The sequence below is a fragment of the Dioscorea cayenensis genome, chromosome 1, assembly GCF_009730915.1.
Source record: "Dioscorea cayenensis subsp. rotundata cultivar TDr96_F1 chromosome 1, TDr96_F1_v2_PseudoChromosome.rev07_lg8_w22 25.fasta, whole genome shotgun sequence".
In the NCBI taxonomy this organism is placed as follows: domain Eukaryota; kingdom Viridiplantae; phylum Streptophyta; class Magnoliopsida; order Dioscoreales; family Dioscoreaceae; genus Dioscorea; species Dioscorea cayenensis.
Window position 1 is genome coordinate 1,969,212 of NC_052471.1, and position 13,747 is coordinate 1,982,958.

The window sequence follows — 13,747 nt, forward strand, 5'->3', positions numbered from 1 at the left end:
CAATGTCTTAAAAAAAACTTTTATACCATACAAATGCCACCACGAAATAAGTTGAGATAAATAAACTCATCGAGTCCCAGCATTAAACATCATGTTCATTCCAAAGGGTAAAACTGTGATAGCACAACAGCTTATTGAGTTTTTTTGAAAAGAAAAACATTGAAATGAATGTGGCTTGTAAGCATGGAAACATATACAAATATCCTATGTTTTATAATAACTGGATACTAAGTGTATAGATATATATATACAGATCATCTCGAAGGCGTAACAGATTTGCAATTCTCATGTAAGTGCATGACCTTCCCAACTCTTGCAAAATTGTGCAGGATGAACAGGGAGCTTTTTTTTTCAACCAATTTTGGCTATTCATATTGTTTGGAGTGCACCAATTCGGCAGTCTAGGTTCATTTTACAACTGATGTGCTGAGGAACTTGGAATACCCTCAATTTGAACCAAATTCTCTATTCCATTCCTCGAGTTCTTCCCATTTGCTTTTCTGTAAGCTTGGTCGAATAACTGCCATCGCTTTTTGGAAATCTCCAAATCTCAAGGGTCTTAACTGGAAAGCCAGAACACATGTTATCATCAGAAGCATTGTTCAGAGACTGCAATGGTTATAGAAATGCCAAGTCTCTTTCAATTATGCATAGTGATTGTATTAAATAATGAATCGTGTATTCTGCATATTAGTTCAACTGCTTCAGCAAATAAAACAATTTTGGAAGAAACTTCTAAGATTTAATGCTTTGTAAGATTTCATCAAAATACAAACTTTTAAGTCTAACCTGATTAGCCTTTATGGTGAGAATGTTTTGTGGACCTAATTCTCTGATTGGCATCATGGCAGCTTCTTCACATAAGGCTTGCAAATCACTCCCAGAATACCCTAAGAATTAAAAGTTTAAAAAAAAGTTGAGGACCCAACAAGCATAGTTCGTGTCCAAAAAGTTAGCATACCTTCAGTCTCCTTGACAAGCCATTCTAAATCACCACCTGTTTAATTAAAAATACATATGTTTAGAGATGGGAAGGCTTACTGAAATAACCATTACATCAAGAATATCAGCAGTCCATTCACTCATTGAAAAAAGACACTAGTATTATGACAACTTCCATTCTTTACTTAGTGACAAAAGTAGATCTAGTGCTTGCTATCCTTTGCTAGGTTATGACCATGAAGGCAATAATCTATCTTATACTATTCCCACTACCAAGCAAAAGGTTCTAATAACAAGGAAATGAGAATAAATATCAATTGGATTGACTCAACAGACTGTTCATTACTATTTTGTGAGCATACACCAAACCACACCAACTTCTTAAAGTAGGGAAACTTTCTTTCAAGAACATGCGAAAACCAATGATCAGGTAAGTTCCAGGACATCATCAGATCAGCCCTAACTGAGCACAATTTTTTTCTCAAGTTGCATATAATCACACTAGATGATTACTGGAGCCAATGATCCAGGTCAAAATGATGTGGAATTCAAGAGTCAAAATCCCTGCCCTCTCAACATTTTCCCTTAAATAGTATGTGAGAAATTAATTTTGTGTAAAAAATTCTTAATAAGAGAAAATTCAATCAAACTTACCAGGCAACGAAAAAGCTTGACCTTTAAGCTGATTTTTGAGAAGCAACCTCCGAACATTGTGATCTGGTAAAGGGATATATATTCTCTTTACCTGGTTTAAGTGTATAATTTCTAATTGTTATTGACTGGTATGAAGTCCAAGCAAAATGGAAGGAAATATTAAGCAAAACATTAACCTATGTGATAATCATAGGCATCTCTGGAAGAAGAGAGGCTCTTATTATAAAAGACATGCTGGATTTTGAGTTAACATGGCATGTCCACAACTATGCACCGAAGCATGCGGCGCTAGGTAGTAAAATGACCATTCTATATATGCATTATGGAACAATCAATAAAACTAAATAAATGCTCCCATATCATGGTACAGACATTTACACTGAATTGCCACACTGCTAGCAAGGTAGAAAAGATGAAATTTCCATCACTCCTTATGATCTCAATGGGACAGATTCACATAATAGACACATAATAATGGGCATTATCCTTCAACGGGTCGTTATGCTTTAAATAATCCCTAATTTCAGTTCTCAGATACCCATGTCTCTACACTTGATTTTATCTAATCTATACCGTAACCATGGAACTTCAGCAACTTTAATTATATAGTATGAAACAATAAATTGAAATGGACAGTTAACAATTTGAGAACTGACAAAAATAGTGGAAAACAGAAGTATATTTGACTTCAAATGAAGAAAAATACAGCCTACTTACAATAAAATTTGGTCACCATGACAATTATATGGCTATCAAATATTAAAATATAATGCTTCTGTTTCAAGGTAAGTATAGGTCTCAATTACTAACTCCCAGAGATAATTTATCATTTTCATCGACTTTTTTTATCTAACAAAGACAAAGCAGTTTGTTTCAGAAATTTGTCTATTTCATGACTGAGATAAAAGTTTAAGGCTCAAAGAAAACTTTCATGTGAATTCAGAGGTTGGTTGTTGAGTTTATTTAATTTTTGGGTGCTTAAGGAGAAATAATTTTTGAATTTACAATTTGTCATCAGCCTACAGAATGTCAATATGTGGGTAGAAACACACCAATCTCCGGAGAACAGCATCATCTATTTCCTGTGGCTTATTGGTTGCACCTGCAGTAAAATGAGATCAACCATAAGGTATCAACAAATCAATGATATTTGCCAGCCCACAATATGCTAAGGAACCCAAGAGTTTTAAATACAACATAAGACCTAGAATGGCACAAACGTGATCTGAACTGGACAGGTAAGTGAATACAAATACACAAGAATAACACACCAATAACAATCACCAAGTCATTTGGATTAGAGGTCACCCCATCAAATTGCACCAAGAACTCTGACTTTAGCCTTCTACTTGCATCATTCTCATTAGCCATTCTTGTAGACATGATGCTATCAATCTGTTGAATACGGTTAAGGTAACGTTAACTACAAGGAAGAAATAAGTGTATTATATAGAATATACAAAGCAAGGATTATAACAATGACATTTATTGTAAGAATATAACTGCCAGTATCATGGTGGAAAATATGAAGCATGGCTTCATATAAAACAAACTACATGGAATTTGCTTCTTACTCCCAAAATGACTTATTAATGCTAGGTAAATATAACTAACGGTTTTCGTAGGTGAATCAAGAAATCCTATTGGACCCACTAAAGTCTGAGCCAACATAATGCTCAACCAAAATTGCAGTGTTATCAGAAGGGCATTTTCAGTGGATTTTAAATTGCATCTGCTAGTACTCTCGCAATGAAATTCTAAACTCTAACAAGCAACAAATATAACATAAGAAAGAAATAATCACTAAAAAAAATGTACGTATGCTAATTTTGGCCACGCAAGACACAGAGGTTCTCAACAAGAGAAGTATTAATCAGATTCAACAGAAACCAGATTTGAACAAGATGATAGCTGGAACTTGAAGAAGTCTATGTACACCAGAGATGCTAAGAATATGACATAAATTAAAGTGAATATAGGACAAATGGGATGGGTCAAAGTAGCAGACCTCGTCAATAAAAATTACGGATGGCTGTTTTGAAATGGCAACCATGAAAAGAGTTCGAACAAGCTTCTCAGCCTCTCCCACCTTTGTCATCGAAGGTAACAACAAACAAAAATGTCATAATTAAATTACCGATTTCACCATCTTAAATAGTAGCATTCGGTAACATGAATATACAACAAAAGCATACCCATTTAGATGTTAGAGAAGAGGCAGAAAGGTTAAAAAATGTGGCATCTGATTCAGATGCAACAGCTTTTGCGAGCATTGTTTTTCCATTACCAGGAGGACCAAATAGAAGCAATCCTGAAGAAAACATATAATGGCTCAAAAATAAAGAATATTTCATTAAAGTACATAACTTACCTAATAATAACAGTTCTCACAAAACCTACCTCTAGCTGGTTTCCGAAGTCCAGTAAATAAGTCTCTTCTTTTAGTTGGTAGGATAACCATTTCCAATAGAGCTTGTTTTGCTTTCTCCAGACCAGCTACAAAGATAAAAAGGAGACTTGCATCATACAACCTGGTCACTGAAATGTAATGATGCAAAATCTAATAAAATAATTACCAACATCATCCCATTTAACAGCAGGGCTTCTGTCTACGATGGCTGTATTTATAGTTTCAATTAATTTGCTGTCATAGTTATTAGCAGCAACTTCAGTGGGTCTTGAGAACCCATTACTGTTCTTTTGGTTCCCTGACACTGAGGTAGTACTTCTCTTTGAGCTGGGCAAACTCTGGAGAGGGGCTTTTGTTGTAGCACGGATAGATGAAGATGCTCTATCTAGGCTCTGGCCAAGAGTAGTCTATTAAAACAAGTCAAAAAGACATTGAGTAGAAAAGATTCAGTCTATTATTTATGATGAAGTAATATCACATTCAAACAATTATATTCTCACCTTAATATGATGAAGTACAGGAATGACTAACCATTTCGATAAACAAGGGTATAACCAGTGAAATAAAAATACGGAACCGAATTCATAACAAATTTAGTTGTAAAATATGGAAACATGATAGAAGGAAAGTATATAAAGAACCCCTAATTGTTAAACTTAATTTATCATACTGGAATAAAGAATGACTACTACAAATTAATTTTGTAAAGATACGGAGATATGCTCTATGCAATACCGATACTTAATATAAATCACTAAGTTCTCAAAGATTAAAACAAATCTAGTTGTAAAAAATAATTAAAAAAAAAAGGAATAACAATCATATGAAATGGAAAAAAACTAGGTTACATTTGGATATTGTCACTCGAAATCTAGAAGTGAAACACTTACTCCTGAGACAAATTACTTAGTACCTTCTTTGGCGGAACACCACCTAAGCAGCATAGAAAATAAAAAATGAAAAAAAAAAATTAACATCCTTCATTACAGAACAAATAACATAATTTTTGTCAATATAGAAGTGAAACTCATATCACCGTGAAAAAATCATGAAAAATTAAAAAAATAAAAATCATACCCGTTCTCTTGCTCAGCACCTGCAATCTCTCTGTAACATTCTCCTGCCATTTAGATATCTTCTGCTGATAAATTCTCACCTTTTCTTGATCACTGTCAAAAGAATCAATCCAAATAAACATTAAATTCATAAATTTTAACCCTAACTCCACAATCGCATTCAAGATGTGACCTAGAAGGCATCGCGGAAGGAACTCTGGCAGCCTTGGCTTCAAGCATGACTCTATGAGCGTTCTTATAGTGCGCAATGGCATCATCAGTAAGGCCCCATTCTTCAGCCCGGACAGCCTTATCGATCTCCTCCTTGGCCAAATCGAAGTAGCCTTTGAGCTTGTTGACGACCCTCTCGCTGACGACCGACGGCCCAGCGGCGGCGGAGGCGGAGGCGTCCATCAATTGGGGATCGTGATGGCGAGCCGAAGATGGATCAGAGACGGAGAAGAACTGAGAAAAGGAATCGATGAGGTTCCTGAAGAAGCTCATTCATGGAGGAGGGATTCAAGATCTAGAATGGATTGAAGAAGAACAAGATTGCATCTCATCATCGAGGGTTTCAGGATCGGCAAGAGGAATGCGAAAATGAGAAGAACTCCCCCGAATTTGATGAATTTAGGGTTTTATATTTTTTTGCTTCTTATTATCAAAATTTTCATTTGTGTTTGTGTATAATGTGTGTATAATATTAATTATATTAACCTTGATAGGGTTAATATTTTGATTTATCATGATAATTAATGTCATGAACCACATGGAATTACGGCTTTCGTTTATTGGTACATGATCTCCATTTAAAGTGTTCATTTTCGAAAAGATCCAAAATTGAAATATTTGTGGTTGTGCTTTATGCATATCCCTGACTTTTTCTAAAAGAGTACGGTACTTATCATTTAGTATTTATAGAGATTGATTTAGATGTAGTACAATAGATGTAGTTCGTGTAGTGTTTAATGAATTTTTGACATACATAACAAAAATATATTAAAATATAATAGTTTTTTCATAATATTCTTATTTTTTTTATTATTTATCCCAAAATAAGTGTCAAAAATCTAAAAAATTGAATATATTGCACTTCACTTAAATTCCCTCTTTTATTTATGGAAAAAAATAAACCACATGGGATAATAAAAAAAAAAATAGGGATGCGTATGAAAGGATTATATTACAGCTTCTATTTTAATAAAAAAATTATTATTTACTTAAATAAAAATTATAAATTAAAATAAATAATAACTTATATTAATTATATAATTTAAATATTTAATCATAATAATTAAAAATGAATAATGCTATTTAAAATATATTATAAATGAAATAGTTTATTTATTGTTTAATATATCTCACTATTTATACGTTAATACTAATACTAATACTAATTTTTTTATATTAACAGCATGAAAATAATATTTTATCATACTCTTTCATAATTTCTTCTTAATCTTTTCCATTAAACACTTTGGTTTTTATTCCCACTCCCATTTTGCGAACAAAGTGTGAGTTCCGATCATATCTAAATTGACTTCTAAGCCAAACAATCAACGAGTTATCAACAATAATATTCCAGTGCAACCTCCATAGCAACAATCTCAGATGGTAAGTAAAATTCAGCCATGATAGCTACAGAGTCTACAACCTCCATAGCAACAATCTCAGATGGTAAGTAAAATTCAGCCATGATAGCTACAGAGTCTATTAGGTATAATATTTTAATTGATCCTTTACTTTTCTCTCTCTTCCCTTTTAGTCTTTCTACTTAGAAATGCTCCCGACTAGTCCTTTTACTTTTGAAAATGTGCCCAATTAATTAAACTCTTTCCGGGAATTCTCTACTTTTAAAAACGCTCCCACTTAGCCTCTGGTTGGGCAGTTTTTTTAAAAATAGAGGGACTAGTTGGAGATTTTTTAACTAATTGGCAGCATTTTCAAAGTGAGAGGACTAATCGGAGCATTTCACAATAGAGGGATCAAAAAGAGAGAAAGATCTGACTATTTTGGTGATTATACCATTCTACTCATATAATAGTTTTCAAGCCAACAACAATGACAAGTCCAAGGATACTTAAAGCAAAGATTTATGTGTTCGGCTCTAGTCCATTACACCTCTTATTTATTACTTTCTAATACATATTTAGATATTTGACACATGTCATTTATGCTTTCAATGACCAGGATTTAAACTTCATTATTATCCCTCTTCACACTATTATTTAATTATTAATTTTTTATTATGTTTTAATAATATGCTCTTCCTTTGATTATTTGACAAAAATAAATCATATATATAATGATAGAAATTTTGATAAAGAAAAATTAAAGTTTGTTGCCATTGTTTTGATAAGAAAAAAAATAATAGAGTTTATTTTTTTATATGTAAAATCGATGTTAAAAATAATACAATTTATTTTTAAAAATCTCAAAAAAATAAAGAAAAGATAAATATAAAACACTATTTTTTTTTTGAAAAAAATTTGTTCAATATTTAGTTTAGATTTTAACACATGAAATGAGGATATTAATTATGTTTAAATCATGGCTATTGAAAGCATAAATGACATGTGTCAAACAGTTAAATATGTTTTGGATAGTAATGGATGGGAGGTGTAATGGACTGAAACTGGACTCATATTCCTTATCTAAAGGCTTTTAATAAAGTAGTACTGGTCTCATTTCAAAAAATATTTTATGGAGACTTTCATTATCTTGAGTTCGAAATGCACCAAGCGCAATGATGCCCAAAAAGATCTTCAGTTATGGGAATAGATTTGCAAACCAATCCCTATTTTCATCGGGTGAGTGCATTCAAGGTTGACAATTAGTTCTCAATTGTACACACACCTCTTACATTTAACTTGTCACTTTGTTAAGAAATAAAATAAAATAAGAGGAGTTTGTGAAAGGGACTCATATTTCTCCATATTTTAAGCGAGTTTTTTTTCATTGAGTATTTCATAACTTGTTAGAATCTCTCTTGAAAATAACATCTCTTATCTTATAATTAAGGCATTAACTTTATATTTATTTCTAAGTTAATTTAAAAATTATTATTATTATTATTATTAAACAAGGTTTGGTCAAAATAATAAAAATTTGGATTAAATCAAGTAGTTTTGAATTTAAATTTTTATATATGAAAAAATATACGTTTAAAAAAGTCTCCATTTTATAAGATGTGGTTTTAAATTTGAAATTTTACATATATAAAAAACAGGAAGTCTACTTTACAAGGTGTGGCCCAAAAAAATAAATAATATATATATATATATTATTTTTTTAAAATTTCCATATTTATTAAATATTTTATTATCTCATTTACTATTCAACAAGTAATTTTATAAAAGAAATAATTTGAACAAGTACCAATATATATATATATATATATTATTTTTTTAAAATTTCCATATTTATTAAATATTTTATTATCTCATTTACTATTCAACAAGTAATTTTATAAAAGAAATAATTTGAACAAGTACCAATATCTTGATTGATAAGTTCAACCAATCTAGAATCTCTTTTCAAATTTTATTGTTTAAGTAGACTTTGTCTACATTAGCCGTAAATATACACTACAACTTGATGGTGTGTTGGCATAATAATGTCATTTTGTCATATAACAATTTATTTTTCAAGGAAACTTTAAATTGACAATCAGACTAAGGCACAATAGAAAAAGTTAATGATAAAAAAAAAAAGTCTTTTAGGAAGTGTTTGGTTATATATAAGTGAAATTACAGTGTATCTAAAAAATGTTGTATTTCAATTTACTATTACTGCTATTTGGTTTGCTATAACTGAAAATGCTATAATAATAATAATAATAATAATAATAATAATAATAATAATAATAATAATAATAATAATAATTATTATTATTATTTTGTTTAGTTTCATATAAGTTTAAAGGTATAATTATCATGTAAGTGAATGGTGAGACTACCCCAATTATCTATTATTATTAATTATTTAATACTCTTCATAAAAATTTATTTAAAAAAATAATTAATTATATTAATAAAGTATTTATTAAATTTAAAATACTTAATATTTATTTAATTTTATTACTTGAAAAAATTATAATTAAATTTTAAAAACATTACTTTATTAATTATTTGTATAATATTTTCAATTATAAAAATATATTATGATAAAATTAATTAATTATATAAATATTTACGCTATAAAAATATAATTTTTATTTAATTTTATTACTAAAAAAATTATAATTATTTTTTTTAAATATAATATTTTTAATTTAAAAATATTTTTTAATAAAGTAAATTGTCTTTAAATTTAAATATGAGATGAATATGATGGTGAGTGGATACCACTTAAATTCCATTTCAACTTATAATAAATTTTACCATATAAGTTGAAATGATACAAAAATAACATAAACTATAAAATATTTTACATGAAAAACTCATTTTCAACAGAATTAAACAATATTTTACATATAAAACCAGTTATATTACAACTATTTACACTAAACAACCTTTTTATTTAGTGATACTGTCTCTATTGTGAAAAGTGTCTTAGAGAGATTTGTATTATCAAAGATTCAAAATGTGGCAGACATGATGTTAAAAAGAATTCCCTACTTTGGGAGTAGGCTTTGTAATTTAATCCTTGTATCCACCACTGTAATACATGAGCCAGACTATCTATAAAGTGGTGCACTCCCCTTCCACATGGTTTGTTATATATAAATAAAAGCAATTAATAAACCATGAAAACCACTCCATCAAACCAATTCAAATAGTGCTTAATTAAGGGGGTGGTTGGTCATATGTCATCCACATGATAGTGATTTTAATGCATTAAATAAAAATAAAGGGACAGTTTTCAAACATGGCTATAAAAAGAAATGCCAAGATAGCAGCCATCTTTGAAGAAACATTACTCCAATGGCCTCAATCTTCACATCCTTCATACTCTTCATGCTACTGCTCATCTTTGCAATGTTTTGTCTCTATGTCGTTCTTCCAATTCTCTCTTTGCTCATTTTTTACCTTAAAGAATCGATGAATAAGTCCGGTGGGCCACCGATCGCCGGCACCATCTTCCACCAACTCATGCACTTTGACACTCTTCTCGACTTTCATCTAGACATGCTTCACAAACATGGTACGTTTAGGCTCATCAAGCCTTCTTACATCGAACTTTTTACCACTGATCCTACCATCATTGAGCATGTACTCAAAACCCGCTTTTCCAGTTACAGTAAGGTATTGCCGATAGCTTCTTTTTGTACCGCCATTATTTATTTTAATATATATAATTTATCTATATATTTTTTTTAAAAAACATAATCTTGATTAGTTTATGTCTACTCAGGGCCAATATAATTATGAAATAGTTAGTGATTTATTTGGGGATGGAATTTTTGCTGTGGATGGTGAAAAATGGCGGCATCAAAGAAAACTTGCCAGCTTTGAGTTTTCAACAAAAGTTCTCAGGGAATTCAGCAGTGTTGTGTTTCGTTCTAATGCCGCAAAATTCTGCAAGACAATCTCCGATGCGGCTAGTTTTGGAAAGCAGATAGAAATGCAAGACCTTCTGATGAAATCTACTTTAGATTCAATCTTCAAAGTCGGGTTTGGTGTTGAGCTTGACACTCTCTCAGGATGCAATGAACAGGGGACTCTGTTTAGCAGAGCTTTTGATGATTCCAATCACATAGTTTTTCATAGATATTCTGATTTGTTTTGGAAGGTTAAGAGGTATTTGAACATTGGGATGGAGGCTAGACTAAAGAAGAACCTTAAAGTGATTGATGACTTTGTGTTTCAGTTGATTCATGAGAAGAGAGAGCTCATGAAAAGTGGATTAGAGGTAAAGTAGAGTATATTGGCTTTTTTTTTTTCTTTAAATTTTAATTATCAACTTTAAACTTTTTGGGTTGAACCGAGAACATTGTAATGGAAGTTCAAACATTTATGTAGAGAGACAAAGAGGATATATTGTCAAGATTTATATTGGAGAGCGAAAGGGATCCTGAGACGATGACCGATAAATACTTGAGAGACATAATATTGAATTTCTTGATAGCCGGAAAGGATACATCAGCGAATACACTGACTTGGTTCTTCTACATGCTCTGTAAGCATCCCTTGGTTCAAGAGAAGATTGCGGCGGAGATCAAAGAAGCAATGGGGGACGAAGGTTTGAATGGAGACATAAAGAGTTTCACAAGTAGTAGCCTCACTGATCAAGTGCTTGACAAGATGCAATATTTACATGCAGCCCTAACTGAGACTCTTCGGCTTTACCCGGCTGTCCCTGTGGTATATTGAAAAGTATTATGAGAAAAACTATCATTATTTGATTTGATCTGATTTTACTTGATTTGAGTTTATTAATAGGATGCGAAGTGTGCCGAAGAAGACGATGTTTTACCGAGTGGATTGAAGATGAAAAAGGGAGATGGAATAACTTACTTGATTTATGCCATGGCAAGGATGGTTGATCTTTGGGGTGATGATGCGGAGGAGTTTCGACCGGAAAGGTGGCTAAAGAACGGAAAATTTCAACCAGAAAGTCCATTCAAATTTGTGACCTTCAATGTAAGTCCTCGTGTTTTATCCATCTCTATGAAAAATATGAAAAAAAAATTTAAGTCATTATCAATGTTTTGTTTTATTTTGATGATTAGGCTGGACCAAGAATATGCCTAGGAAAGGAGTTTGCATATAGGCAGATGAAGATCTTGGCTGCAGTTGTTCTCAATTTCTTCAAATTTAAGCTTGGTGATGAGTCTTATGTGGCTAGATATAGAACCATGTTCACTCTTCACATGGATAAGGGTCTTCCTCTATTGGCCTTCCATAGATGATGATCGAACTAAGAAGTGTCTTTCTTTTGTTCCCTTAATCACCGAGTCTCATACTATAACTTGGTTGTATGATCCATTCTGAATCTATGATCCATAATTAGGTGTTGTTTGATGAAAATACATAGATAGAGATTGTACATGATATGATTGGTTGCTTTAATAAAATTGTGATTTATCCAATTTTTTTTTTTTTAAAAATTGTATATGATAGCCTTTGTTTAAGTGATAATAAATCAATAATTTTTTTTTTAATTTTTAATTGGAGAGATGTGAATGGTGGTTTATGGAAATGGAAGGACATGTGCAACATGAAGATGGATGAGCTCCCTTCCAAAGGATAAGCACCCATAATTAAGTAAATCATTGTTCACTCCAAGTTAAGAAACAAAACAGAGTTGAAAGCAACCTGAAAGCAACCTTGAGAAATAACTTTTTATTAGAAGTCAAACATTTAAGAAACTAAAAAAAGAAAAAAGAAAAAAGAAAAGCAAGCTTGATTACAATGCACCTCCTAACAAGGAATCACAATTTCTTAATGTGATTGGAATATTCTAATTGGCTGTATTTATTTATTGTAACCACAAACTTTTAATTTTCTTCAAGCCTTATCTAACCTAGACTTCTTTCAGCAACATCATACATTACAACCATGGCCATGGAACTAGTCACAAGAACTCTAATACCCTTCACACTCTACTCACTGTTCTTCCTCTTTGCACTCATATTTCTCTTTATCACTTCATCCATTGCATCCATATTCATCATCTTCATCAAGGAGTCCCTCCGAAACTCCGGCCAAGCGCCGATCTTCGGCACCATCTTCAACCATCTCATCAACTTCAACTCTCTCCTAGATTGTCATTTGAATAACGCTCGCAAAAACCTAACTTTCCAGTTTCTCCGATCATCTCATAGTGAGATCGTCACTGCTGACTCCGTTATCGTTGAATATATACTCAAAGGAAGCTTCACAAAATATAACAAGGTGAACTTTATTTATTTAACTCTTTAATTTTTTATTTTGATTTAAGTATAAAATGAAATATCAACTCTTTTATTTTTATTTTTATGAATAATAGATAATGACATTTCTTTTTTATGAATATAAATAGACTCAAACAAGATCTTTGGACCCGACGAGTTGTATGAGCAGATCTGAGGAGCAGTCTTGATGAGGGAGAGATTTGAACCCATGACCTCCCCCTTAACTCTCTTATTTTGGGATTGTTTGTTTTCATTAATGAAGTAATAAAATTATTTTCATGATTTTTGTTTTAACGATTGATGGTTTTATCGAAACATATTTGATAAATAGTTTGTGATTTTTCTTGTTCTCCCTAGTGTCCATAAATTTGTTCTTATGATTTTTCAACTTTGCGAAATCTTTTGGTGAAGCATTGGTGGTTTTATATATATATATATATATATATATATTTAGAAAAGTGGATAAATCACTGAATTATTGGATGGTGGTTTATGTTCACTTACTTGAAAATAACTCGAGATTTTTTCTTCTAACTTTTCATAGGGTAAATATAATCATGAAATCATGTATGATCTTTTTGGCGATGGAATCTTTGCGGTGGATGGCAAGAAATGGCGTCACCAAAGGGAACTTGCAAGCTATGAATTCTCTGTTAAAGATCGAAAGTAAGGATGAGCAAAATCTCACTCTCACTTATCTGCAGGAATACTGAAGCTAAATGTCTAGACTGTGAACAAGCTAACCAGAATTTTACTCAATTCTCACAAGATGTTATCACTCCAATTTCATATAACAAGAAGTAGAAATGAAAAAGCAAGAGAACACTGGTTTTCACACTCAAAATAATT

At 31.4% G+C, this 13,747-nt stretch overlaps 3 protein-coding genes across 3 annotated transcripts; 2 read left to right on the top strand and 1 right to left on the bottom strand.

Annotated features, from left to right (window-relative positions):
- Window positions 1–7: 7 nt before the first annotated feature.
- Window positions 8–5,711, bottom strand: LOC120266989 (spastin). The gene is made up of 13 exons (XM_039274696.1): window positions 5,255–5,711; window positions 5,084–5,175; window positions 4,920–4,939; window positions 4,173–4,413; window positions 3,997–4,092; window positions 3,792–3,907; window positions 3,605–3,685; window positions 2,868–2,991; window positions 2,649–2,698; window positions 1,597–1,687; window positions 962–997; window positions 790–890; window positions 8–563 (listed from the first exon to the last, which is right to left on the bottom strand). Exons 1-13 carry the CDS (start codon window positions 5,563–5,565, stop codon window positions 447–449), a joined length of 1,476 nt encoding a protein of 491 aa, XP_039130630.1. The 5' UTR covers window positions 5,566–5,711; the 3' UTR covers window positions 8–446.
- Window positions 5,712–9,983: 4,272 nt separating this feature from the next.
- LOC120275819 (cytochrome P450 704C1-like) lies at window positions 9,984–12,086 on the top strand. Its single transcript, XM_039282564.1, has 5 exons — window positions 9,984–10,307; window positions 10,417–10,914; window positions 11,025–11,366; window positions 11,445–11,645; window positions 11,735–12,086. The coding sequence occupies exons 1-5, from the start codon at window positions 9,987–9,989 to the stop codon at window positions 11,912–11,914; spliced, it is 1,542 nt and encodes a 513-aa protein (XP_039138498.1). The 5' UTR covers window positions 9,984–9,986; the 3' UTR covers window positions 11,915–12,086.
- A 376-nt stretch (window positions 12,087–12,462) lies between these two features.
- On the top strand, window positions 12,463–13,659 carry LOC120259567 (cytochrome P450 704C1-like). Its single transcript, XM_039267203.1, has 2 exons — window positions 12,463–12,899; window positions 13,443–13,659. Exons 1-2 carry the CDS (start codon window positions 12,564–12,566, stop codon window positions 13,566–13,568), a joined length of 462 nt encoding a protein of 153 aa, XP_039123137.1. The 5' UTR covers window positions 12,463–12,563; the 3' UTR covers window positions 13,569–13,659.
- Window positions 13,660–13,747: the final 88 nt, after the last annotated feature.

What these genes read in the sequence shown, in the direction of transcription:
- LOC120259567 (XM_039267203.1), top strand. Translation starts at nt 12,564, where the DNA reads ATGGCCATGGAACTAGTCACAAGAACTCTAATACCCTTCACACTCTAC. An exon ending in GCTTCACAAAATATAACAAG is followed by an intron (nt 12,900 to 13,442) that starts GTGAACTTTATT and finishes AACTTTTCATAG; the next exon opens with GGTAAATATAATCATGAAAT.
- LOC120266989 (XM_039274696.1), bottom strand. Translation starts at nt 5,565, where the DNA reads ATGAGCTTCTTCAGGAACCTCATCGATTCCTTTTCTCAGTTCTTCTCC. An exon ending in ACTTCGGAAACCAGCTAGAG is followed by an intron (nt 3,908 to 3,996) that starts GTAGGTTTTGTG and finishes TGTTTTCTTCAG; the next exon opens with GATTGCTTCTATTTGGTCCT. An exon ending in CCGTAATTTTTATTGACGAG is followed by an intron (nt 2,992 to 3,604) that starts GTCTGCTACTTT and finishes CGTATTCAACAG; the next exon opens with ATTGATAGCATCATGTCTAC.
- LOC120275819 (XM_039282564.1), top strand. Translation starts at nt 9,987, where the DNA reads ATGGCCTCAATCTTCACATCCTTCATACTCTTCATGCTACTGCTCATC. An exon ending in GCTTTTCCAGTTACAGTAAG is followed by an intron (nt 10,308 to 10,416) that starts GTATTGCCGATA and finishes ATGTCTACTCAG; the next exon opens with GGCCAATATAATTATGAAAT. An exon ending in TCATGAAAAGTGGATTAGAG is followed by an intron (nt 10,915 to 11,024) that starts GTAAAGTAGAGT and finishes ACATTTATGTAG; the next exon opens with AGAGACAAAGAGGATATATT.